Source organism: Phascolarctos cinereus, unplaced genomic scaffold, assembly GCF_003287225.1.
Source record: "Phascolarctos cinereus isolate Bilbo 61053 unplaced genomic scaffold, phaCin_HiC Scaffold_4;HRSCAF=312, whole genome shotgun sequence".
In the NCBI taxonomy this organism is placed as follows: domain Eukaryota; kingdom Metazoa; phylum Chordata; class Mammalia; order Diprotodontia; family Phascolarctidae; genus Phascolarctos; species Phascolarctos cinereus.
In genome coordinates, this window is record NW_027555847.1 from 681,438,475 (window position 1) to 681,464,156 (window position 25,682).

Consider the following 25,682-nt stretch of genomic DNA (forward strand, 5'->3'; position numbering starts at 1 on the left):
GTCAGGTTATGAAGGGTTTTGAATGCCAAACAGGATTTTGTATATATATTTTTTATTAATTTAGTTTTAGTTTTCAATTCACTTCCATAAGCTTTTGAGTTTTAAATTTTCTCCCCCTCCCTCCCGAAGACGGCATGCCATCTGATATAGGCTCTACACATACATTCCTATTAAGCATATTTTCACATTAGTTATGTTGTAAAGAAGAATAGAACCAATAGGAGGAACCACATGAAAGAAGAAAGAAAACAAAACAGAAGAAAAAAAAGAGCAAATAGTATGCATTCAGACTCCATAGTTCTTTCTTTCAATGTGGATAGCATTTTCCATCATGAGAATTTTGGAGATGTCTTAGATCCTTGCATTGCTGAGAAGAGCTAAGTCTATCAAAAGTTAATCATCAAACAATGTGGCTGTTACTGTGTACAACATTGTCCTGGTTCTGTTCACTTCACTCAGCATCAGTCCATACGAGCCTTTCCAGATTTTTGTGAAGTCTGCCTGCTCATCATTTCTTATAGCACAAAAGTATTCCATTACGTTCATATACCACAACTTGTTCAGCCATTCCCCATCTGATGGGCATCCCATCAATTTCCAATTCTTTGCCACCACAGAAAAAACTGCTATATTTTTGTACATGTGTGTCCTTTCCTTAATTTTATGATCTCTTTGCGATACAGCCCTTGAAGTGCTATTGCTAGGTCAAAGGATACACACATGTTTGTAGCCCTTTGGGCATAGTTCCAAATTGGATCAGTTCACATCTCCACCAGTGATGCATTAATGTTTCAATTTTCCCACATCTTCTCCAGCCTTTTTCATATTCTTGTTTTGTCATGTTCAGCAATCTGATAGGCGTGATGTGGTCCCTCAGAGTTGTTTTCATTTGCATTTCTCTAATCAATAGCGATTTAGAGCATTTCTTTCATATGACTGTAGATTTAATTTCTTCATCTGAGAACTGCCTGTTCACATCCTTTGACCATGTGTCAATTGGGGAATGACTTGTATTTTATAAATTTGACTGAATTCTCTATATATTTTAGAAATGAGGCCATTATCAGAGACACTGGTTGTAAAAATTCTTTACAGTTTTCTGCTTCCTTCCTAATCTTGGTTGCATTGGTTTTGTTTGTGCAATTTAATGTTCCAATTCAATTTAAGGTAATCAAAATTACCCACTTTGCATTTCATAATGTTCTCTATCTCTTGTTTGGTCATAAATCCTTCTATTCTCCATAAATCTGACAGATAAACTATTTCTTGCTCTCCCAGTCTGCTTATAGTATCAGCCTTTATATCTAAACCGTATACCCATTCTGACTTTGTTTTTTGCTATATGGTAGGGTTTTATATTTGATGCTTGAGGTAATAGGAAGCCATTGGAGTTTATTGAATAGGACAATGACATGGTCAGACCTGGGCTGTAGGAAAATCACTTTGGTGGCTGAGTGGAGAATGGACTGGAGTGGGAAGAGTCTTATGACAGGAAAACCAACCAGAAGGCTACTGCAATAGTCCAGGCATGAGATGATGAGAGCATATAGGAGAGATATTATCAAAGTAAAATCTATAGACCTTGTCAACAGATTGGATTTGTGGGGGAGAGGGTGAGTAGTTAAGAATGACCTCCTGAGTTGTAAGCCGGGGTGATTGGGAAGGTGGTGATACCCTGAACAGCCCTAGGGAAATTAAGAAGAGATGAAGGTTTTTTGGGAAAGACAATGAGTTAAGTTTTGGACATGCTGAGTTTAAGATGTTTACAAGACAGACGGTTCAAGATTTCTGACAGGCAACCGTCCAATAGGAGTTGTGATACTGGAGATCACCAGAGAGCTTAAGGGTGTATAAGTAGATTTGAGAATCATCAATATGGAGATGAGAATTGAATTCACGGGAGCTTATGAGATCACTGAGTTAAAACTCATAGAGAAGAAAGAGAAGAGAGCCCAACTCAGAGCTCTAATGTAGGGCACCACAAATAGCATTTGTGGATTAGGTGAGGATCCAGCAAAAGAGACAGAGACAGGAATCAGATGTTTAGGAGGAGAACCATGAGAGTAGGGTAATGGAATCAAAGGCTGCTGGGAGATTAAGAAGAATGAGGATTGAGAAAAGGCTGTTCATTTTGGCAATTCAGAGATTGTTAGTTGTTGTACACAACTCAGTCAGCTCTCCACTAGTGCCAGGATCCTATACTAACTTTGAAGGGATAAGGCCAGCTTAACCTTCTATCTCGAATGCACATTGATGAGGCGGGAGACAAGGTGGAAGCAACTCCGTTTATTTTTAGCAAAGCACTTACATATATAGTAAAATAACAGGAACTGTTTCTCAAGTTACAATGACGTCTAGCCCATGCTGTGCTGAGGACAGTGCATGCGTGCACTTAACTGACTCCAATCCCAGAACAGACTGCTAATGACCATACAATAACTAGGGGAGTTAAAGATTGTTACAGATCCATACAATGGAGCACCGAACCAGGCGACCTTTGCTCAAAGATCAGCACCCGAGAGGGGCCTTCACCCATCAGTGAGACCTCTTGAACAGCCTGTGGCCCTCTCCATCCTTATAGATCCCTAATAGTTAGTAACATTAGAGGGGACAATTTCAGTTTCATGATGAGGTTGAAAACAAGACTGTAGAGTTAAAGAGAGAGTGAGAGGAAGGGAAATGGAAACACTTTTTGTGGATAGCTATCTTAAGGACTCTGACCACAAAAGGGAGGAGAGAGAAGAAATAATCAGGGACAGAGGGAAAAAGTGAAGGGTTTTTTGTTTTTGTTTTTTGCAGATGGGGTAGTAGGGAAGCAGCCAGGAGACAAGCAGAGATTTAAGATAAGTGAGAGTGGGATAACAGAGGAACATTCTGCTGTGTGAAGGAGGAAATAAAGAAAGCCACATTTTGGAAGTTTACAGTCAGACCATGTGGAGGTAATATATCATCCTTTCTGCCCTCCCAGGCTGTGACATGTGCACTCATTTGTTCCTACAGGTAGTGAGGTTGGTGTAGTGCCTGTCACACATGGCCCAGACCATGGAGCACCAGGAGGCATGGCAGTACTGACTAGTGGGCCCCTGACACCTGACTCCACTGTCAGTCCTATGGGTAAGTAAATGCCTCTTCTCTTTCTCCTGGGCTGGGATTCACCCTTCCTGGGTCCTTGTCTCTCAGCTCTGAGACAAGATATGGACTCATCTTCACAGTATGAGAACAGGACACTGATGGGGTAATTTGCAATTAGATTGCAAGACCTGGCAGCTTCATCTGCCACATTAATTTCTGCCTTGAAGTATGTTGTGATAACAGCTTTTGGATGAAGAGCTACTGGGGGATTTTGTATATTTATTTTTTTTTTTAAATTTTATTAATTTATTTTGATTTACCAATAATCACTCTCATATGCTTTTGAGTTTAAAATTTTTCTTCCCTGGAAAGAGATTCAACAGAGCCCACCAGCATGCCCATGACTGGCTCTACTGCGAGAGATTCCATTTTAGACATTGCAACAGAGACTCTGGAGACTCTGCCAGGTATGACAACCACTCAGGCCCCCCCTCCTCACTGTAACAAGTGGACTTAGGCCTCAGACACACAGGAGAACCATGTTCTCTCCCATAGAAGCCTCAACTCCACCTGAAACGTCTTCTGGAGTCACTATGGGCATGGCAAGCCCCACATTCTCCATGACTCCAGCAGAGCCCACAGCCAGCACAGGCTCCAGTGGTCCCTTAAAGATCAGCCCAGCTGGGACAATTTCTTCTACATTCCCTGCAGACACACCTGTATCAGAAACATCCCTTAGGGAGAGTCCCAGCACCACCCTGACTCCATGGCCCACTCCAATTGATTCTTTTCATACTGCTGTCTCAGCTTCAGAAATGGGAATCAGCTCCATTTTGCCCCTGTCCTCAACTCCTACAGCCATCAGTGCTACAGAAGCCAGGCCGAGCCCAGAGCTGCCTTTGAGAGAGACCACACCAGAGAAGCAGGATGCTCAGACAGGAATGGAGCCAGGCTCAGCTACCCTGTCCTCCACTGCCGCTCCCAGCATCATCCCAACATCTGCTGGAGGAGACACAAGCACTTTGTTGGTGCCTACAGAAGGACCAGAAGGTCAAACTGTTTCCAGCACCTTCCCAGAGAACACAGATGCCTCTGCAAGCACTTACAGAGAACACAAGTACTCCCCAAGCACAGGAGTAACTCTCTGGCCTGACAGGGCTTCCACATCTTCTCTGCCAGCCTAACTGAAGGAACCAGCTACTCCAGGACTGTCCCCTCGACCTCTTTGGTGAGCATGACAAGCATTGGCATAACTAGAGCTCAGACAAGCCCAGCTCTACCTCCTACCCCAGGGCCCACAGAGTCCACACCTCCGAAGGGGGGCACTCCCTCTGTCACACCAATGACTGAATTTAGAACCAAGCACAGTGAAAAATTACAAAGCAGTTTGGCCTCCACCAGCCCCCCAGTGCAGGAGACCAGCAGACCAGGTAGCCCTACAGCATCAGATACAAGTACACTCAGACCAGGGAAGTTTCGTCCTGCTGAGAGCACAGCTAACCTTGTGTCAAGTCCTGTGGGAGAGTCTAGCCCAGAGCCAGCTGTCTACACCACTCCTTCCCACACCCCAGGTACTACAGAGACTAGGCCTGGAACAGACTTGTTCTTGGTATTAACCACACTAGCACCTGTTGTCTCCATCACCAGGATCTCTGGGGCTATCTAGAACAAGAATAGGACGTTCCCTGGTCCTCAATCTTAGCCAAAGCCACAGCTCTCACCATCAGTGGGGCAGATACCACTCCCTACATGGTCAAGAACAGTGTCTCCTTCAACTCAAATAACTTCATCTGGGGTTACCTTTAAGGCTGAGGACGAGCTCAGCTGTCCTTCTGTCTATAACCACAAGTCTGACCCTCGGCACTAAAATCACATTGTCTGTCTTTCCCATAGGTCACTCTTAGCCCTGAGCTCCCAAGTATGGTGGCAGAGAGTGGCACAGATGCCACACTGACCACTTCCTCTCCTAAAGCTCCAGTGTTGTCAGACAGCACTCCTAGAGGCTCATCGGTCACCTCTGCTGGCTTGATTCTCCTAGAGAAAATGGCTAATGGTATCCCACATGTAGGCCAGAGAAAACCTCAGAGCTCTCCCTAACCACCTTAGTCATAGAGGCCAGCATTGGTTTAGCAGTCAAGATGACTAGAGACATCTCTGCAGTTCTTCCAAGATTCAGCAGCAAAACTGGAGTGAGACCTTCAGTTTCTCCTAGTTTTAGTTTAGGAGAGATTTGAGTAAGTTCTGAGGTTCAGACTCCCAGAGAGAAAAGCTCTTCCATCCAGGTGGCCCATGGTCGCCACAGTGACTCCTATCCATGTTGGATCAGGTACAAGTCTGGCTGCTATGACCTGGGCTGAGCTATCTGAGACTCAAAGTCTAGTGATCACTCAAATTTTACAGGGGAGCGACATGGAATCTTTATTGTCTCTTACTACAGATGAAGTCCCTGGAGCAGAGCCCATTAACAGCTCTTACTCTAACCCCAGGACTAGGGGAGACCCAGGCTTCCATAGGCACTCTCTCCATCATGGAAACCTTATCTCATCCCCTCCATTAGAAAGCCCCAGGAGGGGGCGAAGCCAAGATGGCAGAGTGAAAGCAGTGACTTGCTTGAGCTCTCCTCCAAACCCCTCCAAATACTCATAAAAAATGGCTTTAAACAAATTCTGAAGCAGCAGAACCCACAAAAAGAGAGAGTGAAACAAATTTCCAGCCCAAGACAACGTGGATGATTGATCAGAAAGGTGTGTCGCACCGGGCTGGGAGCACAGCGCAGTGCAGCTTGGGTGCACAGGCCGCGGCGTGGGCACGCAGGCTGCAGCAAAGCTGGAGCAGGCCTCAGAGGACTGAATATCGGGCAGTTGTGGAGGTTTCCAAATTCCTCAATCCACCAATGCCAAAGACAAATTAGAAGGTCAGTGGGAAAAGTCTGTTTCTGTCGGTGCCTGAGAAAGGAAGGCAGGGTTTCAGCTCCATTCCCCAAGAGCGTGGCCCTGTGGGGGGGCAGCTGCTTCCCGAGCTTCTGGTCCACAGACTGAGGGGGCATCCAGTGGCTGATCAGAGAGGGACTGCAGGGATCTCTTTGCCAGTGCTGAGGCAGGAATCTCTTCCTTTGCCCATGTTTGGATCTGGGTCACAGTTCTGGGCGGCAGTGCTGGGGTGAGGAGGAACGCTGGCTTGGTGGAGCTTGTAGTGATTGTGGAGAGAAGCCCCTCCTCACAGTTACAGGACAGAAAGGAGTACTTGTAGTGGCAGGCCAGGAAAGGAGTAAACACCTTGCCCCTTATCATACCACCTTGGAAGAACTGAAAATTTACAGGTCCCTACAAGTATCTCTGAAAACAGCTGTACAAACCCCTGAAGCTTGGGACAATACATTCTCCACATTGGAAGCAGATTCATACTTTAACAAAGAGTTTAAAACTCAAGTAATTGGCCGGGATCATGAGCAAGCAGGGTAAAAAGGGTCAGACTATATTATCTTACTTTGGTGAAAAAGAAGACCAAAATCTACAACCAGAAGAAGACAACAAAGTCAAAGCCCCTGCATCCAAAGCCTCCAAGAAAAATATGAATCAGTCCCAGGCCATGGAAGAGCTCAAAAACGATTTTGAGAAGCAAGTTAGAGAAGTAGAGGAAAAACTGAGAGTGATGCTAAAGGAGACCCAAAAAAATACTGAAGAAAATAACACCTTAAAAAATAGCCTAACCCAAATGGCAAAAGAGGTCCAAAAAGCCAATGAGGAGAAAAATGACCTAAAAAGCAAAATTGGCCAGATGGAAAAGGAAGTCCAAAAGCTTACTGAAGAAAATGCTTCCTTAAAAATTAGAATAGAGCAATTGGAAGATAGTGACTTTATGAGAAATCATGACACAGTAGAACAAATCCAAAAGAATGAAAAATTAGAAAACAGTGTGAAATATCTCATTGGAAAAACAACTGACCTGGAAAATAGATCCAGGAGAGAGAATTTAAAAATTATTGGACTATCTGAAAGCGATGATCAAAAAAAAGAGCCTAGACATCATCTTTCAAGAAATTATCAAGGAAAACTGCAGTGATATATTAGAACCAGAGGGCAAAATAGACATTGAAAGAATCCACAGATCTCCTCCTGAAAGAGATCCCCAAAGGAAAACTCCTAGGAATATTATAGCCAAATTCCAGAGTTCCCAGGTCAAGGAGAAAATATTACAAGCTGCCAGAAGGAAACAGTTCAAGTACTGTGGGAACACAATCAGGATAACACAAGATTTAGCAGCTTCTACATTAAAGGACCATAGGGCATGGAATATAATATTGTGGAGGGCAAAGGAGATAGGATTACAACCAAGAATCACCTACCCAGCAAAACTGAGTATAATCCTTCAGGGGAAAAAATGGTCATTCAGTGAACTAGAGGACTTTCAAGCATTCCTGATGAAAAGACCAGAGCTGAATAGAAAATTTGACTTTCAAATATATAGGACTCAAGTGGAACATGCAGAGGTAAACAGGAAAGAGAAATCATAAGAGACTTATTAAGATTGAACTGTTTACATTCCTGCATGGAAAGATGATATTTATAACTCATGAGACCTTTGTCAGTATCAGGGTAGTTGGAGGAAAAAAAATTATATGTATGTATATATAGATAGATAGATAGAGGGCACAGGGTGAGTTGAAGATTAAGGGGTCATATCTGGAGAATAAAATGAAGGGATGAGAGAGGATTATATTTGGAAAAGAAAAAAGGGAGAGGTAGAATGGGGTAAATTATCTCACAAAAAAAACCAACAGAAAAGTCTCTTACAGTGGAAGGGGAAACAGGGGAAGGTGAGAGGGAATGAGTGAATCTTATTCTCACAGGATTTGGCTTAAGGAGGGAATAACATACACATTCAATTGGGTATGGAAATCTGTCTTACCCTACAGGAAAATAGGGGGGAAAGGGGACAAGAGAGCAGGGGGATGATAGAGAGGAGGGCAGATTGGGAAAGGGGTTAATCAGAAGTAAATACTTCTGAGGAAAGACAGGATCAAAAGAAAGAATAGAATAAATGGGAGGGCAGGATAGGATTAAGGGAAATAGAGTTAGTTTTTCACAACATGTCTACTATGGACGTGTTTTGCATAACTGCACATGTACAACTTATATTGAGTTGCTTGCCTTTTCAATGAGGGTGGGTGGGGAGGGAGGAAGAGAGAAAATTTGAAACCTAAAGTTTTAAAAACATATGTTTAAAAAAAATGTTTTCACATGCTACTGGGAAATAAATATAGGAAATGGGGTACAGAAGTCTATCCTGCCCTACAGGAAAATAGAAGGGGAAGGGGATAAGAGAAGGGGAGAGAGAAAGAAGAGAGGACAGAGTAGGGGAAGGGATATTCAGAATGCATGCCATCTTGGGGTGGGGGGAGGGGGGAGATGGGGTGAAAATTTGGAACTCAAAAACTTGTGGAAGGGAATGCTGAAAACTAAAAATAAATAAATTTATATTAAAAAAAAGAAAAAGAAGAAGAAAAAAAAAGAAAGCCCCAGGACACACACCACTAGTCTTGACCTAGTAGTAAGCTCTAACCAAACACTGCTAACAGAAAAATCACTGGGGAATAGGCATTAGCTCAGCTGCCACCTCCATTTCCACAGAGCCACCTGAAGTCACTGCGTCAGCACCAGGGATAGGTACTCAACTGTCTTCTCAGGGTCCAAGTACTAATTTGCCCTGAAGGCCAGTACTGCCTGGGACTTTAAGCTCTCCCTTAGCAGTGGTTAGAATGTTTGTATAAACAGAACTGGGTCATAGTCCTTTGCCTAGCAATAGTCCCTCAACACAAGTATAAATAAGCTCTACCAGTCAGTTGCTTTACCACTTTGGTTGGACCTTTCTTGAAATTACAACCTCCCTACTTCCCTCACCTACCCAATCCCATACGTAGTATAGCCCACGAAACTACGAGTTCTATGTTTTTATATGTAAGTAGACTTCTACTTAAACCTCTACTTAAAACGTTTTTCATAAGTAAGTAGACTTTTTTTTTAGGCAGCTGGGGTTAAGTGACTTGCCCAAGGTCACACAGCTAGTGTCAAATGTTTGGTCTGAGGCCAGATTTGAACTCAGGTCCTCCTGACTTCAGGGCTGGTGCTCAATAAGTAGAATTTTAATTAAACCTCATTAAAGGGTATTGATGTGACCTTGGAAGATATGGGTGGATCAAGGAAAGAAGAATTACGTCTGGGTTAATGATGATGATAATAATATAGTTAGCATTTAAGATTTGAAGAGTTTTGGGGTTTTTTCGTTATTTTTTTTTTTTAGGCAATTGGGGTTGAGTTGCCCAGGGTCACACAGCTAGTGTCAAGTGTTTGGTCTAAGACCGGATTTGAACTCAGCTCCTCCTGATTTCAGAGCCGGTGCTCTCTCCACTGCACCACTTAGCTGCCCCTGAAGACTTCTTTATAAATATTATCTCATTTTAGCTTCACAGGGAACCACTCCAGTACCTCTGTCAAGAGAACCCCAAATGGGGTCACAAAGAGTCAGACATGATTGAAACAATTGAATAACAACCACAAAAGTGGTTCATGTTTAGATTTCTGCAAAAGTGAGCAATAGTATGTACCCCTACCCAGGCACTCAATGTACAATATGAGTATCAAGTATGCAATAGCCTTTCCTTCCTCCACCACAGAAAATGCCTAAAATGCAAAGGGCTTCCCTGCCCCCCACAACTGATACCATGAACAAATACGTAAGGATGGATCACTTAAGTAGAGCTTTAGATACATTTAGAGGCCCTTCTGAAGGTAAAGAACCTTTGTGGGACTGCTGAACAAATATTTCACATCTATCTCAGACCAGCACCATCTGAACAACTCACAGAAATGTCATGGAGGGTTAGCAAGATCAAGATATTCTGGTCTCTCTTGGCATGACTTCAAAACTTTCATCTGTGAGAAAGTTCTCTTCCTTCTGATGCTATACATTATTGAGAAATTCTCTGAGAGGCCAGTGTCATATTCCTTTTTCTTTTTTTTCTTTTTTTTTTTTTTGGTGAGGCAATGGGGTTAAGTGACTCGTCCAGGGTCACACAGCTAGTAAGTGTCAAGTGTCTGAGGCCACATTTGAACACAGGTTCTTCTGACTCTAGGGCTGGTGCTCTATCCACTGCACCACCTAGCTTTCCCTTATCCCCATTTTATAGGTGAGAAAACTGAAGCAGACATAGATTAAGTTGACCCTTCCAGGGTCAACTTAATCTAGTAAGTATCTGAGGCTGTATTTGGATGAACTCAGACCTTTCTGATTCCTGATCCAGCACTCTCTCCACTTGCCACAAGAATCTCCTTTTGTTGCCATTTCTTTCTTTGGACCTCTATTTTGAGCCATTTTTGGACTTCAGTGGTCAAGACAACCCTGTTCACTCTCTTCTAGTAAAATCCGAGTGGCCCTTATGCTAAGTTCACTTTCCTTTTTTTTTTTTTTTGGTGAAATGCTGACATTTTCAATGATTCTAACAAATGTCAGGACTGCGCAATGGTGAGAAAGGACTTTGGCAGTGGAGTTTTCTGCAGCTAGTATGTGGGAAGAAGGAACAGAAAAGTACAATTTGGGAATTTTCAAAAAGTACATATAAGGACAACATATTTTTCATAGTGCTTCACGTGGTAGATCCATCCATTCTTTCAACATTCATTTTTAAGTTTTGAGTTCCAAATCCTCTCCCTCCTTTCAGCCTGTCCCCCACCCAAGAGATATGATACTTATTATATACACATGAAGTCATGCAAAGCACATTTCTATATATTAGCCATGTTGCAAAAAAGCAAGAAAAATGAAGTGGCAAAAAGCATGCCTCAGTCAGCACTCAAGAGTTCATCAGTTCTCTCTTTGGAAGTAGATGGCATTTTTCATTCTGAATCCTTTGAAGTTCTCTTGGATTATTGATCAGAGTAGTTAAGCCTTTCCACAGCTGATCATCATTTCAATATTGCTGTTCCTGTCTCCAGCGTTCTCTTGGTTCCGCTCACCTCAGTTTGCAGCAGGTTTTATAAGTCTTCCCAGATATTTCTGAAACCATCCTGCTCATCAGGATGTTGCTGTTGAGTCATTTTCCAGTGATATCCAGCTCTTCATGACTACTTTTGGGGTTTTCTTGGCAAAGAGTGGTTTGCTATTTCCTTCTCCAGCTCATTTTACAGGTGATAAACTGAAGCAGACAGAGTTCATTGGCTCCTGGGTCACACAGTTGTGTCTGAGACTGCATTTGAACCCATTCAGATGAGTCTTTCTGATTCCAAGCTCAGTGCTCTATCCATTGCACCACCAATCATATGCCACAACTTGTTCAACCATTACCCAATTTAATCCACCATTCATTCTTACAGGTGGTGAGACTAGTGTGGTGGCCATCACACACATGCCAGGCCAAGGAGCCACAGGAGTCACTGCAAGTGACTCCCTGGTGGCTTCGTCTTCTGGCAGTCCCACAAGTAAGTAGAAGCCTCATTTCTGCCTGTTCTTCTGGGGGGTTCATCATTCTTAGGCCCTTGTTTTCCTGATCTTCATAGATGATAGATGGGAATTATCTCCATAGTTTGAGAAAGTCAGACCTCAGAAGGGAGTTTGCCATCAAGCTGCACAGAGCTGTCCCCATTACTTTCTCTCAAGCTAATATATTGTGTTCATGGAAGCTCTGGAGAAACTGCTAAGGTTTTTTTTGTGTGTGTGTGAAAGAAAACATAAATCTTTATTATTACATAATCAGAGTATTAATCACATGTAACATAGACTGTATATTTCATTTAACCCCAAGGTTAACTCTCAGCCCAGGGCAAGGAAAAAACCTTGTTCTGGTTGGCATCTTCTCCCAACCCTTACCCTCCCAACCCCTAGCAGCAGAAGGTTTAAGTTATAGGAGCTTGTATCAATCAATATCTGGTCATAAGCATCCTGGGTCCAGTAAAACTAGAGCTAGATGGAGACACAGTGAATTTAAAAGAGCCCATTGTCTGTATCAGGAACTGCTAATTTGATACTGGGATTAGTATCCATCAGACAACTCTCTGTAAGCCCAGGTTCCCATCCTATTTTGAATTTGGGTGTCAGGCCAGATCCATTTAAGCAATGTTCTTTTCCTATTATGAATAAATGTTCAAGGTGGCCACTGTCCTTAAAGTAGTAGTGCATTGGTATAGTGACTTGGAGGATGGAAGTGCTTGTCAGGGGTTGGGTACTCATATGGATTGTGAGGAATGACTGTGAATGGTGAAGTTGGGTGATTTGCTGAGTACAGAAGGAGTCTTGTTGAGAACAGTAGGAATCTCTGTCAGAATAACTCCAACCCTCCCCATCATCTCTTAGATAATATCCCTGCCAAATGCTCTGGTCACAGGATTCTCCACCAGGAGCACAACAGCAGGAAGGACCACGGTTATATAGGACATGACAAAGGAATCACTGGAACCTGGCACCACCAGTATTCCCATGACTGGCTCCACTATGAGAGATTCCGTTCCAGTCACTGCAACAGCAGAGATAGTCACCATGGAGACAACTACAGGTATAGCTCTCATTCATCCCCCACTTCTCACTGTGGCCACTGTAACTGATGGCCTCAGGCTTGAGACACACAGGAGAACCATGCCACCCCCCACACAGAAGCCTGAGCTCTGCTCGAGATATCTTCTGAAGTCACCATGGGCACTACTAACATCCCACTCTCCCTGACTACAGTAGAACCCACAGGCAGCTTAGACTTCATTGTTCCTTAAAGACCAACTCAGCTGGGAAAACTTCCTATACATTCCCTACAGACACAACTGTAGCAGAAATAGCTTATAGGGAACATCCCAGCGCCTCCTTGACAACATCATGGCCCTCTCCAGTTGATTCTTTCCATACCACTGTTTCAGCCACAGGGACTGAGACCAGTCCAATTTTGCCTCGGCCTTCTACTCCTGAAGCCACCGAGATGAGGCCTGTGAGGCAAACCATCCCAGAGAAGCGGGGTGCTCTGATTCTGTGTACACATCCATTGGGAAGCTGTGAACAGAACTCTGGGCACTTTGTTCATAGCATTGAGGCCATTCCAGGGCCAGAGTTCTTGTCAATCCATTTACACCACTACTGGGCAGATCAATGATAGTTAACACACACATATATCTCCTAATATGTGCTAAGTACTTTGCTAAGCACTTTGCAATTACTACCTAATTGAAATCTTACAGCAACCCTAGGAGAATATAGGTGCTATTATTATGAATAAGGAAACTGAGGTAGACAGAGGTTAAGTGACTTGCCCAAATACAGCTAGCAAGTGTCTGGAGCTGAATTTGAGCCAGTTCTTCTTGACCCCAGGCTTAGAATTCTATCCACTGTACCCCCTAACTGCCCAGACCAGCTACTTATCTGGAACTTGCCCAGCACTGTGTTAAGAGAGATCTATCTGGAGGTCACAGAGAGTATTAGAGCCAGGATTATCGCCTAGGTCCTGTGACTTCAAGTCTAAAATTCTTTCTACTGGACCATGTTGAACACCCTTTAATCAGAGATAGTGGGGGAAAAGAAGGTTCTATGTAGATGAAAGTGTTGGCTAAATGGTGGGCCTGAAATTAACTGCAAAGCAGTATGCAGTGTCAGAATTGGAAGAGGTAGCATGGTACAAAGAGAAAGAGTTGTGAATTAGAATCAGAGGACCTGAGTTCAAATCCAGCTCTGTTACTCCTGTGACTTTGGGTCATAGTCACTTAACCTCTCTTTCTCTTTCTCTGTCTTTGTCTCTCTCTAGGTTACACTCATCAGTCCTCCACCCCAGCAACAAACAGTGAGTATTCAGTAACTTGATTTCTCTATCAGTTTATGAACTGGCGGAAGAAACAGTTGATCCTCTGTAAGGGCCATTTGTGAGATGACTCTGTCCTTACCTGCAGGAATGCACATGATTGCCTGGGAGTATTAAGGTGGATCTGCACATGTCACTAAAATGAGCAGACGTGGCAAGTTGGCTGATACTCAGGTCAGCTGAGTTGCTCACGTGCAACGGCTCATGACATGATTAATAAGCACGAATCCTCTTTGCTTTGGGGCAGGACATGATTGGCTTACTGCAGGAAGGGCTCGTGAAAAAGGTGGACGGGGAGAGGATAAGAAGGAGGTACCCGGAGGCAGAAAGGAGGAGAGAAAAGGAGAGAGAGGGAGAGCATTAGAGCCGCAGAGCCGCGTGAGCCGCAGAGCCGCGTTAGCCACGAGAACCGCGCTAGTAGTCAGAGTTGTAACAATAAAAGAGTATACTCTGAAAGTATCTTGGGGTGTTCTGTGGAGTCATTTCTCCAGTGCAGCTGGAGCCAGAGACGTCCGAAGCCTGTTGAGGAGGTAAGTTCCTAACCCAGATAAACACGGAGCATATCAAGCCCAGATAAGCACAGACTATAACAATCCTCCTCTCCATCCTATTTACTCCATACTCTGGAAAGAGAAGAGACAGAGGGAGCCAAGGGATGGCCTGTGGTCTTTCAGCATTTTAACCCTCAATTTCCATGGGATGGTTTAATGACGTAGCCCAGCACAGTCCCTTTCCCCATATCCCCCACTCGAGCATTATCTTCCTGCGACATTCATATAGCTTGACCAAGGTTTTCATTCTTGATTTTTCCCCCTTCGGTTCCTATCCTGTCCACATCAATTCCAACAGTTTCTTCTGCTCCATCGCAATTACCCAGTTCCTCAGGTACCAATCCCATGTGTGTTTGCCCTGTCTCCTGCATTGTCTTAATTGAATGGTTTCCTTAGGAAGCTGGCTATAAGATGAGGAGATGGGAGTTGTAGAGGAAGGTGGTGGAGGGAGGGAAGGGAGAGTGAGAGAGGTCCTCTCACAGATGCATAACTGGAGACAGAATGGTCAGTTTTCCTTCCAGTAAGCAATAGGTCAGCTTCAGTTGGGCATCCCTGGGTGAGTTGGTCCATTCCAGGTGTCAGTCTACAATCCTATGATCCTTTGTGTCTAAGGCTCAGCCATGAAGGTTTCTCTCCTTTCCCCAAAGTAGGTAGTGGCTTTAATATGGAGTCTTTCGCTGTGGACTTCACAATTAGCAACCTGATCTACACAGCAGAGATGGGACAGCCGGACACCAAAACCTTCAGTAACACCAAAGAAGTCCTACAGAACCTGGTGAGATTCCTCCATTTCTGTCCTGCCTTCCTCCTCTCTGGGACTCCAGCCCTTATCTGTCCAGGGACTCACTCATTCTCTCTCTCTCTGTTCCTTTTCAGCTCAATCCATTGTTTGAAAGTGGTAGCATTGGCTCCTACTATTCTGGATGCAAGCTGACCACACTGAGGTAAGGACCCTGACAGAGATGGGCTCAGGTTGTCAGGGAGCCAGATGTTTCTGGTGCAGATCTTCCTTTTACTGGCCCTATGGTCACTTCTTATCCACAAAGCCAAGAAGACTACAGTCCTTCTACAGCCAATCACCAGGGGCTGTCTGACCGTACTTTAATTCAAGAAGCATTTAGTTGCTATGCAGTAGGTGCCAAGTGCAGTGCTAGGTATGAAATGTAAGGACAAAGTAGTCCGTGACCTCAAGGAGTTTACATTCTACTGGGGCTAAGACGATGCAATGTGCACACAGATAAATGCATGCTGATCTGAGGAGAGAGAGAGAGAGAGAGAGAGAGAGAGAGAGAGAGAGAGAGAGAGAGAGAGAGAGAGAGAGAGAGAGAGAGGGAGAGAGGGAGAGAGAGAGAGAGAGAGAGAGAGAGAGAGAGAGAAGACGAGAGAGAGAGAGAATCTGAGCTGGCTTCTTTGAAGGGAGACTAAGGATTCTAAGAGGCAATGTTGAGGAGGGAGTGCATTCCAGGCATGGGTGACATTTCATGCAAAAGAATCATGCCAAATCTGAGTTCAAGGTACAGCTAGTCAGCCAGTCTGGTTAGAACGCTAAGTGAGCCAGATTCAGAAGGATTTTAAAGGTCAGGCTGCAGAGTTTTTATTTAACTCTAGAAGCAACAGGGAGCCACAAGAGGTTTTTGAGCAAGTGAGTGAGTGACATAGTAAAAGATGTGTCTTCATAAGATTCTTTTGGCAGCCGTGTGAAAGGTGGATTGGAGAGATGGAGAGATTGTAAGCAAGGAGAAGAATCAGGATTATTAGAAGCATCTAAGTGAGGGTTGTTGATGAGGGCCTTTGAGTGAAGAAATGTGAAGGATGTTGTGGAAGTCAATAGACAATAAACTGGTTATGGAAGTTGAGATAAAGGGAAGAAATAAGGGTGACTATGAGGTTTCAAACGTGGTGATTGGGAAGATTGTGACGCGTTTAACAGAAATAGCGAAGTTTGGAAGAGAGGCAGGCTTGTGGCGGAGGGGGCAGGGGGAAAGGAAGAGGTGCCAAGTTCCATCTTGGATAGTCTATGTTTTGAGATGCCAATAGTACACACAGGTGGGGAGAATCTTTTTGCCCTTAGCTCACCCAAAGACATGGTTGGGACATTTCAAAAGTGCATTTTACCAGCAGGATTTTACGTGCACACACACACACACACAACACACACACACACACATATGCACACACGTGTGCGTGACAAATGGTTAAAGGATATGGACAGACAGCTTTCAGAAGATCAAACATAACTTGTAAATAATCACTTGGAAAAACATTCAACCTCACTAATAATCAAAGAGATGCAAATTGAACAATACTGAAGAATTAACTAATAATAATGAAAATGGGAGAAATAATGAAAATCGATGACACTCGAATTTGTGGAGAAACATCATTCACTGATGATGCAGTTGCAGAATTACAGAATATCTTTGGAGCACAGACCATCACTATGTAGTAAAGGTGACAAAAATGATCAGATTCATCACGTGGTTAGCAGAGAAGGGCCAATTATAGAACATCTGCATGTGCTCCAAAATCCGCATGAACATGGCATCAGCCAAGCACTCTGCACATGCCCCTAAAGACTGGACTCACTGGCCAATCTTCTTGTTATATTAGTTTTTAGGAAAGAATTCCGAGTTCATATGAAGATTAGGTAGGATCCAATCTACTAAAATTCTACTGGTGTACTATGGAAGGTATTCAGTCCTCTCTGCTGTCTCCTGCCTTGTGGAAGGAGTGTACCTAAACACATTCAGGCCTTGTATCCCATCTCACCTGTCTCCATCCTGCCTCAGACTTTCCTTTCTCACATAAGAGGCTAGAGATTTCATTAGTCATACCCTGTGACAACAGTTAGCTCACTTTTAGCTTAGGGATGAGGTGATGGCCCTCAGATCCACATGGTCCTTTTTCTCTGCTATTTTATGGAGATTATGTAAGAAGAAAGTCACTAATTCCAATTAATTCTAATTAGCTCTGACCTTCCCACCCCCCCCTTTAGGAAATTCCTCACATTCAGAGGTTTGACTCTGAATGTTCAGTTTTTTAATTAATTTAAATTTTGTATATTTCCCACTAAGCCCCGGCTTTCTTTATATTTGGGGCAAAATCAAGACACAGAAAACACTTAGGTAAAAGAATTACTCAGATTGTCATAGTTGCCTGTTACTGTACAGGCTGAGAGGGAAAGAGTAGACCTTTTGGAAGGTCCACTCAGTCAGTAGCTTTCAGTTAGAATTCTCTGTTCTGAGGTCCCTCTTAGGGACTCAGTGGTCTACCTCGATCTTTCCCTTCTCTGACATGTCTCATCTCTTCTTTCAGTTCCTTCTTTTGCCTGTTCCTCCTGGGTTGCCAGTTTTTTCCAGCTCAGCTCATTAAGCTCTGCACAAGGCTAATGATGCCATCTCCCTACTTCTTCCTGTCATAGCGCTCTCTCTCTCTCTGTCTCTCTTTCTCTCTCCCTCTTTCCCCTTCCCCTCACTTTCTCCCTCTTGTTCTTTCCCTTCTCTTTCCTTCTCTCCCCCTTCTCCCTCTCCCTCCCTCCTCTCCTCTCTTCCTCTGTCCCGCCTCCACCCCCTCCAGCTCAAAGATGAATCAAGGTCACGGCTGTGAGGGAATGCTTGTCCCCCTGAACTGCACAGCTCATCATTCGACCCAGTTCTCGGCCCCCTAGTATAGGAGGAACAGTAAGAAGCTCTCAAGAATGAACTTCTGAAGACACAGAAGGTGAAACAGTTCCAGTGAGGAGGAAAACTGGGAGTTGTCAGGAGAGACTGAAGTGTATGGACAAGGAGCTAACCGACTAGCTTGGATTTCAAAAAAAATAAGATATATGCAAAATACTTGAGTATTGGAGTATGTTCAGAAGAGGAGGTAACAGGAAGACTACAATAATAGCAGAGTCGTGCAAAAATAGGAGCATCTGGAGGACTAATGCTTCTAATGAGCTGGAGGTGGAATGCGAAGCCAAGCAAACAAAATGAGGGTTCTTTTAAAAACTGTGCTGGGGAAAGAAAAACATCATGAGATAGGCTTGCTAATTGGGGGTGGATTCGATGATGACTGACCATAGAAAGAGAAGGCAGAAGAGCTTGATTTTTTTTTTTGCTTGTTTTCCCTGTCAAGGTGGATGGTTTTTGTACTAGAAATGACAGAACAGAAATGACTAACAGGAAATTTATTCCCAAGATAAGTAGTGAGATCACATGAGAACGCTTGGTAGCCTAGATGAACTCAAGTGATGTTATTTCTTTCAGATATGAGATAGACTAACTGACCCCTGAGTGCTCCTCCAGCTCTCAATGCTGTGATTCTCTGAATGGGGAAGGGAAAGGGAGGGAAGAAGCATTTGCTAAGCACCTCCCATGTGCCAGGCATTGCATGTCCCTATGTGTGTGTAACAAATAGTATCTCATTTGATCCTCACAACAACCCTGGGAGGTAGGTGCTGTTATTATCTCTGTTTTCCTCCTGGAGGACACACGAACAGGCAGAGGTTGAATGATTTGCCCAGGGCAACATCACTAGTAAATGTTTGAGGCTGGATTGAACTCAGGTTTTCCTAACTCCCATGCCTGGCATTCAAGTATCTGTACCACTTAGCTACAAGAAAATATGGAAAGAACTTTATCAAAAAATACAAATTAAAAACAAAAGCAAAATCAGAAAAACAAACTTTACCCTGAATATACCTGCAAAAAGAAGATGAGAAAGAGATCAATGAACAAATAATCCTGGTGGAACTCTTGAGAGGAAGTGATTGAAAAGCTCTATCATGTGTTGAAAAGACTTTGTTTAAAGATAAATTATGCCCTGTATTTCCATTAGTTGTATTGAATTAAGCTTGTAGAGGCAGCATGTTGTAGTGGGTTAGAGAGCAGGTCTCCAGAGTCAAGAAGACCTGAGTTCAGGTCCCCTCTCTGACACAGACTGGCTGTGTTGCCCTGGGCAAATAATCTAATTTCTCCAGGTAATGGTCTGAGTCTATATGTTGCAGGGAAGATGCTGACCCGTGTTAGTCAAGGAAGGCCTATGTCCTCCCCGGCCCCCAGCTCCTTAATAAAATGAAAGGTCTAGCAAAAAAAATTTTAGGATAAGAAATTATCCTTAAAAAAAAGCTGAATTACTTTGCAGAGCATTGAGGGTCCCTTGTCACTGCAACTAACTTTTGCATGCCTATGGCAAGCCAGATAGATCACAGTCATTATCATTGTGTCCTTTCTCAGGCCTGTGAAGAATGGCACTGCAGTGAATTTCCTTTGTACATACTGGAAACTCCTCACCATTCCTATCCTGGACAAAAAGAAGATTTACTGGGAGCTGAGCAAGCAGACTCGTAAAATTACCAGGCTGGGTCCCCACATCCTGGAGAAGAAGAGCCTCTACATCAATGGTGAGCCTCCAACCCTGCCCAGGACATTCAGTTCCTTGGCCTCCATGCTTGGTCCCACTCCTGTTAGCCCCTCACCTGTCAAAGCAATTTTCTGTGCCTATGAGGATCCTGCTTTGCTTCAATGGCACCTGTCTTACTGAAAGTACCTTCCTATTATGTGTTTGGAGTCTGAGGGAAAGCAGAGGCCTCACAGAGGTAAGCCTAAGAGCCTCTCTTAGCTGATGACCCATATTTTTCAACTCTTTTGGCTTCAGATGCTCTGTCTCATGTTTCTCCTTAATCCTTTCTCAAAATCATAGGCCCTTTCATCCATGGCTGTTCTCTCTCTCTGCAGGTTACAGCGATCGGATGACGCTCTCCTCCTTTGCAAGCTGTGAGTATTCTTTTCCTGGGAGCAAACAGAGAAACCACTCGTCCATCCCAACCCTGTTCTCCTAGCATCCTGGGAAAAAAGAGGATGGACCAAGGGTGTAAAAGAGAGAGGAAGGCACCATGTCCCCTTCATCCTGGTAATTCAGTCTACACCAGTGGACTCAGTGGCCAAGCCAAATGCAGTCCATTTTGCCTGTGTCTTACAGTGCATACCCCTCCTTGTCACATGGACATTTGGTCCACAGTTTTCATTCATGATATTTCCCTTCAGGTCTACTGATAAGAATCAGCACTCCAGCTCCATCACCAGTGTCCACAGGTAAGATCTGCTTCCATTCTCTGGGAAAGTTTTGCTACATTTGGCTATAAGACTGAGAGATAGGAGGTCTTAGGATCATAGATTTAGAGCTGGCAGGAAGCTTCCGGGTCATCTAGTCTTAACTGCTGCCCTCCTTGTGCAGCTGGGGACACTTAGGCCCAGAGAAGAATGGAGGCTCAAAGTCACATAGGTAGGAAGTAGGACAGTTAGGAATGGAACCTATGCCTTCTTTCTCCAAATCCAACATTCTTTCCACTGCATTGTGTTGCCAGAGGAATAGGTTTATGGCTGAAGGGTTCTGAAGGACTCATTAGTGAATTCAGTCTGCTGAGTTTTCCTTGGAAGAAGGACTAGGATAGTTTCAGCTGGGTGTCCTTAAGGATGATTGTGATGGTGAACATTATTATCATCTATCATTTATATAGTACTTTAGGGTTCACAAAACACTTTATAGATATTAACTCATTTGAATTAATACTTCTGAAGTTCAGGCATGGAGATGTTTCTCCTTCTATATAGTAGCCTGTGTTTGTCATGGTGTTGAGAGGTAGGAGTGTCTGAGCAAAGTTTGGAGGGTTCCCTCATGGATGCAATTAATAGGGCCAGGACACGTAATTTTCCTCCTAAGGACACCACCACCTGGGCATTCCTGAATGTGCTGAAAGACACACAGGCAGCATGTCAGACATCTCTCTCTCTCTTTTTTGTAGCCTTCAGCCTTGATACTTTCACCCTAAATTTCACTATCACAAACTTGAGATATACAACAGGAATGAGCCAAATGGGCTCCAGCAAATTCAATTCTGTAGACAATGCCCTGGAGCGCCTGGTGAGACACGACCCCCTTCCGTCCCCTCTGCCAAGCTGATTGCCTCAGCCCTGGGTACTGAGGCTTGATCTAGAAGGCCCCTCTCTCCTTTTACTTCCAGCTTGGTTCCTTGTTTGCCAAGACCACCCTTGGCTCTCAGTACGTTGGATGCAAGCTGATCTTGCTGAGGTGAGATCCCTGGGAGTCATTGGCCTCATCAGGCATGGTACCAATTGGTGCCCTTCAGAAAGGAGATGTCTCCAGCCTGCTATAATGTGGGTCCTGGCAGATTTTCCAATTCCTCAATGAATTTATCCACATCCTCTTGCCACATAGTCTCAGGGAGGTGAATTCAGACTTGGAATTTTGGCAGTTCCCCACAAATTCTCTAGAGTAGACCCAGTGAGATGCAACACTGTTGCCCCATTTAACCATCATCCGTTTCAATATTTGCCTCAGGCTTCTGAAGGGTGGCTGCCCGCTGACTTCAGGATTGTTATCAGATTTTTCAGGTCCCACTTCAGGCTTCTGATGCCCTTTTTTGCCTTCTTTTCCAGGCCTTTGAAGGAGGGGACAGCAACTGGAGTTATTTTTTGCTTGTGCTCGTCGGATAGATCCTGCCAGCCCTGAGCTAGACAGAGAAGAGCTTTACTGGGAGCTGAGCAGCCAGACCTGGAACTTCACGAGACTAGGGCCCTACATCCTGGATGAGGAAAGTCTCTACATCAATGGTGAGTGCAGTGTTTTGCACATAGTAAGTGCCTGATAAATGCTTTTTCATCCATCCATCCATCCATCCATCCATCCATCCATCCATCCATCCATCCATCCATTCCTCCATCCAGGTAAGTAGCCCAGGTCTTCAAATGAACTTCTTTGTTGTAGTTGCTCCTTTCAAGGGATTGGGACATGTGTCTCCAATTCACTCTCTTTTTTTGAGACCCAGATTGCTTTCTCTTGCTTACCCAGTTTCCAAGGATGTTATGACCCAGACTCCTTTCATGCTTCTTCTTGGGAAGCTGTCTGTTTTCTTAAAATTTCTCAAGCCAGCACATAGCTAGAGACTAAGGTGTCAATGAGATCTTGGGAGAGGAGGAAATTTTTGTGCTGCCTGAAGTGTACAACCAATCCCTGACCTGGATCTTCTTCCCTTTAATAACAGCACTAGCTCTGACACTTTTACTCCCCTACTTCCTGATCCTACGGGCCCCAAATCTTCTCTCCTCAAGTTTTTGATTTTCCTCACAAGGTGTCTCTCTCTCTCTTTCTCTCTCCAGGTTATAATCATCTGGCTTCCACCAAATTTTGTAAGTATTTAGTACTTCAATTTCCCCACACCTCTGGGGTCTCTATCGGGAAGGACAGCTAATTCACTCTACCCTTCATCCCCAACACTGAGTTGAGGGATATAGAGAAGGATGGATTGGGGTGGACATATTTCTATCATGTTCAAACGTTCCTGTTTCTGCCTCCACCGCCATGCTTCTCTCAGTTCCATAAGATTTAGTTCTGGGCCTCAGTTCTCCTTGGGCTGACCAAGCTTGGGATTGAGTTGACCCCAGAAAACTACAACTCAGTCATTGAGCTGAGTAGGGAAATCTTCCTCAACGTCCTTCTGAAAACATTCCCATGGTGATGTGCTCTAGTGGGTTCCACTGAGAAAGCAGGAAAGAGCTTCCTAAGTCAGGACATTTTGTTTCAAATCCTGATTCCAACATGCTTTGTGACCTGACCCTTCACAACTCACTTAAATTACCTCCTTAGACAATCATATACTTCCTGGATGATGGATTTTATGTCACATTTTGTGGATGAGTCCTCAGTTTATAGGATCAAGTCACTTAAACTCTCTGAGCCTCAGGTTCTTTTTTTTTTTTGGCAAGGTAAATTGGGGTTAAGTAACTTGCCCAGGGTCACACAGCTAGTAAAGAGCCTCAGTTGCTTTACCTGTCAATGGGAGTCATAATGCTTGCTATGTCTCCAGGTTGCTGTGAGGAGAAGGGGCTTTGTAAAACTTAACTTGCCACGGAACTGGTGGTGGTGGTTGTCATTATTGTAATCATTCCTAATATTCCCCAAGACCCATTCCTTGATGCTTTGTTATTCTAACTACAAAACTCTCTTTGGAATGCTCTCCCAAAACCAGAGGTTCAATTTCCTCTCTGTGCTGAAGATTCCAAAAGTGTAATCTGTTTTCACAGGAGTGCCAACTCTACATCACAAAGTCCCTCTGTCCATTTTCACTGGATCATGTTACTGCTGCTTGAAACAATATTCCCAGTTTGAACTCTTCCTCATTCCTTCCCCATCCATGGTTTTCCCTAACTATCATTTATATCATTATTTTCCCCTTCACCTAGCTTCCACCCTGGAAGTCATCTCTGATTCATCCATCTGCTTCCCCTCTATCCAATCAGTCACATGAATTCTTCTGAAGAATTACATCTAAAACCCAACCCTTTTTCATTGCCACTAGCACCCTACTGTAGTCTGGATTCTCATAGTCTCACTCTTAGATTGCTGCATCAACTTCTAAACTAGCCTTTTCTGATTCTAGGCTTTCCTCCTTGCAACTCATTTGACGTACACTCAAAATATTTCAATACTTACAAGCATTTTGTAAACATTTATGATGTGCTGCAAACACTATTCTAAGTGATGGATATACAAAGGAAAAGTGAAAATAATCATTACCCTCAAGGAGTTTACCTGATAACAGGAGATCCATATATACATAAAGTTACATACAAAATATATACAGAATTTATGGAAGGTAACCTAAGAGTGGAAGGCCTTAGCCATTGGAGAGAGCAGAAAAGGCCTGCAACAGGAGGCTGAGCCCTGAAAAAAGCAAGGGTTATAAGAGGCAGAGGTGAGGAAGGATAGCACTTCAGGTGTGTGGAGGCTTCCCTCAACCCCTAGTGCATAGGTACAGAGGAAGAAAATATTAATTCACAATTTTCATCTTAGTGATAAAGAAACATTTAGAGCTCTGCTGCTACCTTTTTTCCCCCCAGTGACTTTAGGGCATAATTTATTTTTGAGTGACTCAAATCAGAAAAGTTGAAAGTTTCTGCACCATGTACTTCACTAATGAGGAAACTCATATGCATGAAACAAACATCCTTTTCAGCCTTTCTAATGCTAGTATCTTTTCTCCTTGACACTTATCTGTTCAAAGATGATTCATAGTGAAATATCCTCATGATCTCATAAATGTGAATACTCCTTCCACCATGGCAGATCTCAACCTATCAATGGCTTCTTAACCTGGGTAATCATTATCTATATACTCCATAGAAGATCTATCCAGTGCACTGAAGGTACTTCCTTAGATCTTTTAACACTCTGTGGGCTGAAATGCAGCACTGACACATTATCCATCTGCTATCCCTCTCTCTTGCTACGTGACAAACCCACCTCCTTAGACAATCATGCACTTCCTGGACAATGGATTTTATGCCACATTTTGTAGGTGAGTCATCAGTTTAGAGAATCTGAGTCGCGTCAGACAAGAAGCACTTTGGAAATGGGCCCTCATCTGCATCCCAGCACCTATCGCAGCCTTCACTGGTTGACATGCTTAGTCTGGAATTATCCTCCCATCTCAGAATCTCAGAGCACAAAACCTCAGATACTATCTAGGCAGCCAGGTGGTGCAGTGGATAGAGTGGTGGACCTACAGTCAGGAAGACTTGAGTTCACATCTTGCTAGAGAAGTGATCACTTCACCTCTGTGCCTCAATTTTCTCATCTGCAAAATGGGAATGATAAATAGCACCTATCTCCCAGGTTTCTTTTGAGGATAAAACAAGATAATATCTGTAAAGACCTTTATATACTTCAAAGGGCCCTATAAATGCTATTTCCATCATTATCTAGCTCCACCTGGTCTTGAAAAGAGAATCTCTACCATGATACACTCATCAAGTGGTCATCTGGCCTTGGCTTGAAGGCCTCTGTTGAGTGAGAATCCACTGCGTTCCCAGGCAGCTTCTTCCACTTGGGGATCGTGCTCACTGGCAGGAAGGGGCTCCCACACACTGAGCCTAAAGTTCGCTTTCATTCATTCTGGTCCTCTGAAAAAGGACCTATGAAAAGAGCTATCCTTTGCGCCTTCCCAAGTCTTCTCTTCTCTAGGCTATATATACGCAGTTCTTTAAACCAACACAGAGTGGACTTAAGACCCCTCATCATTCTGGGGGCCCTCCTCTCAATTCCCTCCGTCTTATTCACGGTCTTTCTAAAATGTAGGGACCAGAACTGAGCATAATACTCCACATGTGGTCTGTGCATGGCATAGCATTTATCTAGTGCTTACTATGTCCAGGCACCGTGCTAAGGGCTTT

General features: G+C 43.8%; 2 protein-coding genes across 12 annotated transcripts in view; one reads left to right on the forward strand and one right to left on the reverse strand.

The window, feature by feature from the left end:
• Positions 1-25,682, forward strand: part of LOC110203896 (mucin-16-like) — a 162,953-nt gene that overhangs the window by 115,707 nt on the left and 21,564 nt on the right. For 5 of the 11 annotated variants that reach the window (XM_078154188.1, XM_078154193.1, XM_078154191.1 and 2 more), the window contains exons 2-15: positions 3,001-3,114; positions 11,442-11,546; positions 12,418-12,616; positions 13,844-13,879; positions 14,747-14,782; positions 15,096-15,223; positions 15,325-15,392; positions 19,668-19,834; positions 20,169-20,207; positions 20,478-20,525; positions 21,236-21,354; positions 21,455-21,522; positions 21,891-22,064; positions 22,611-22,640. In XM_078154188.1, the coding sequence (XP_078010314.1) occupies positions 12,499-12,616; positions 13,844-13,879; positions 14,747-14,782; positions 15,096-15,223; positions 15,325-15,392; positions 19,668-19,834; positions 20,169-20,207; positions 20,478-20,525; positions 21,236-21,354; positions 21,455-21,522; positions 21,891-21,963 (900 nt within the window). In that variant the 5' untranslated portion in view covers positions 3,001-3,114; positions 11,442-11,546; positions 12,418-12,498 and the 3' untranslated portion in view covers positions 21,964-22,064; positions 22,611-22,640. Of the gene's footprint in view, positions 1-3,000; positions 3,115-11,441; positions 11,547-12,417; positions 12,617-13,843; positions 14,783-15,095; positions 15,224-15,324; positions 15,393-19,667; positions 19,835-20,168; positions 20,208-20,477; positions 20,526-21,235; positions 21,355-21,454; positions 21,523-21,890; positions 22,065-22,610; positions 22,641-25,682 lie in introns of those variants that run through there. The other 6 variants (XM_078154194.1, XM_078154195.1, XM_078154197.1 and 3 more) reach the window with 6 other exon arrangements.
• Positions 1-25,682, reverse strand: part of LOC110204393 (mucin-16-like) — a 148,936-nt gene that overhangs the window by 57,811 nt on the left and 65,443 nt on the right. The gene's annotated exons all lie outside the window — the stretch shown is intronic.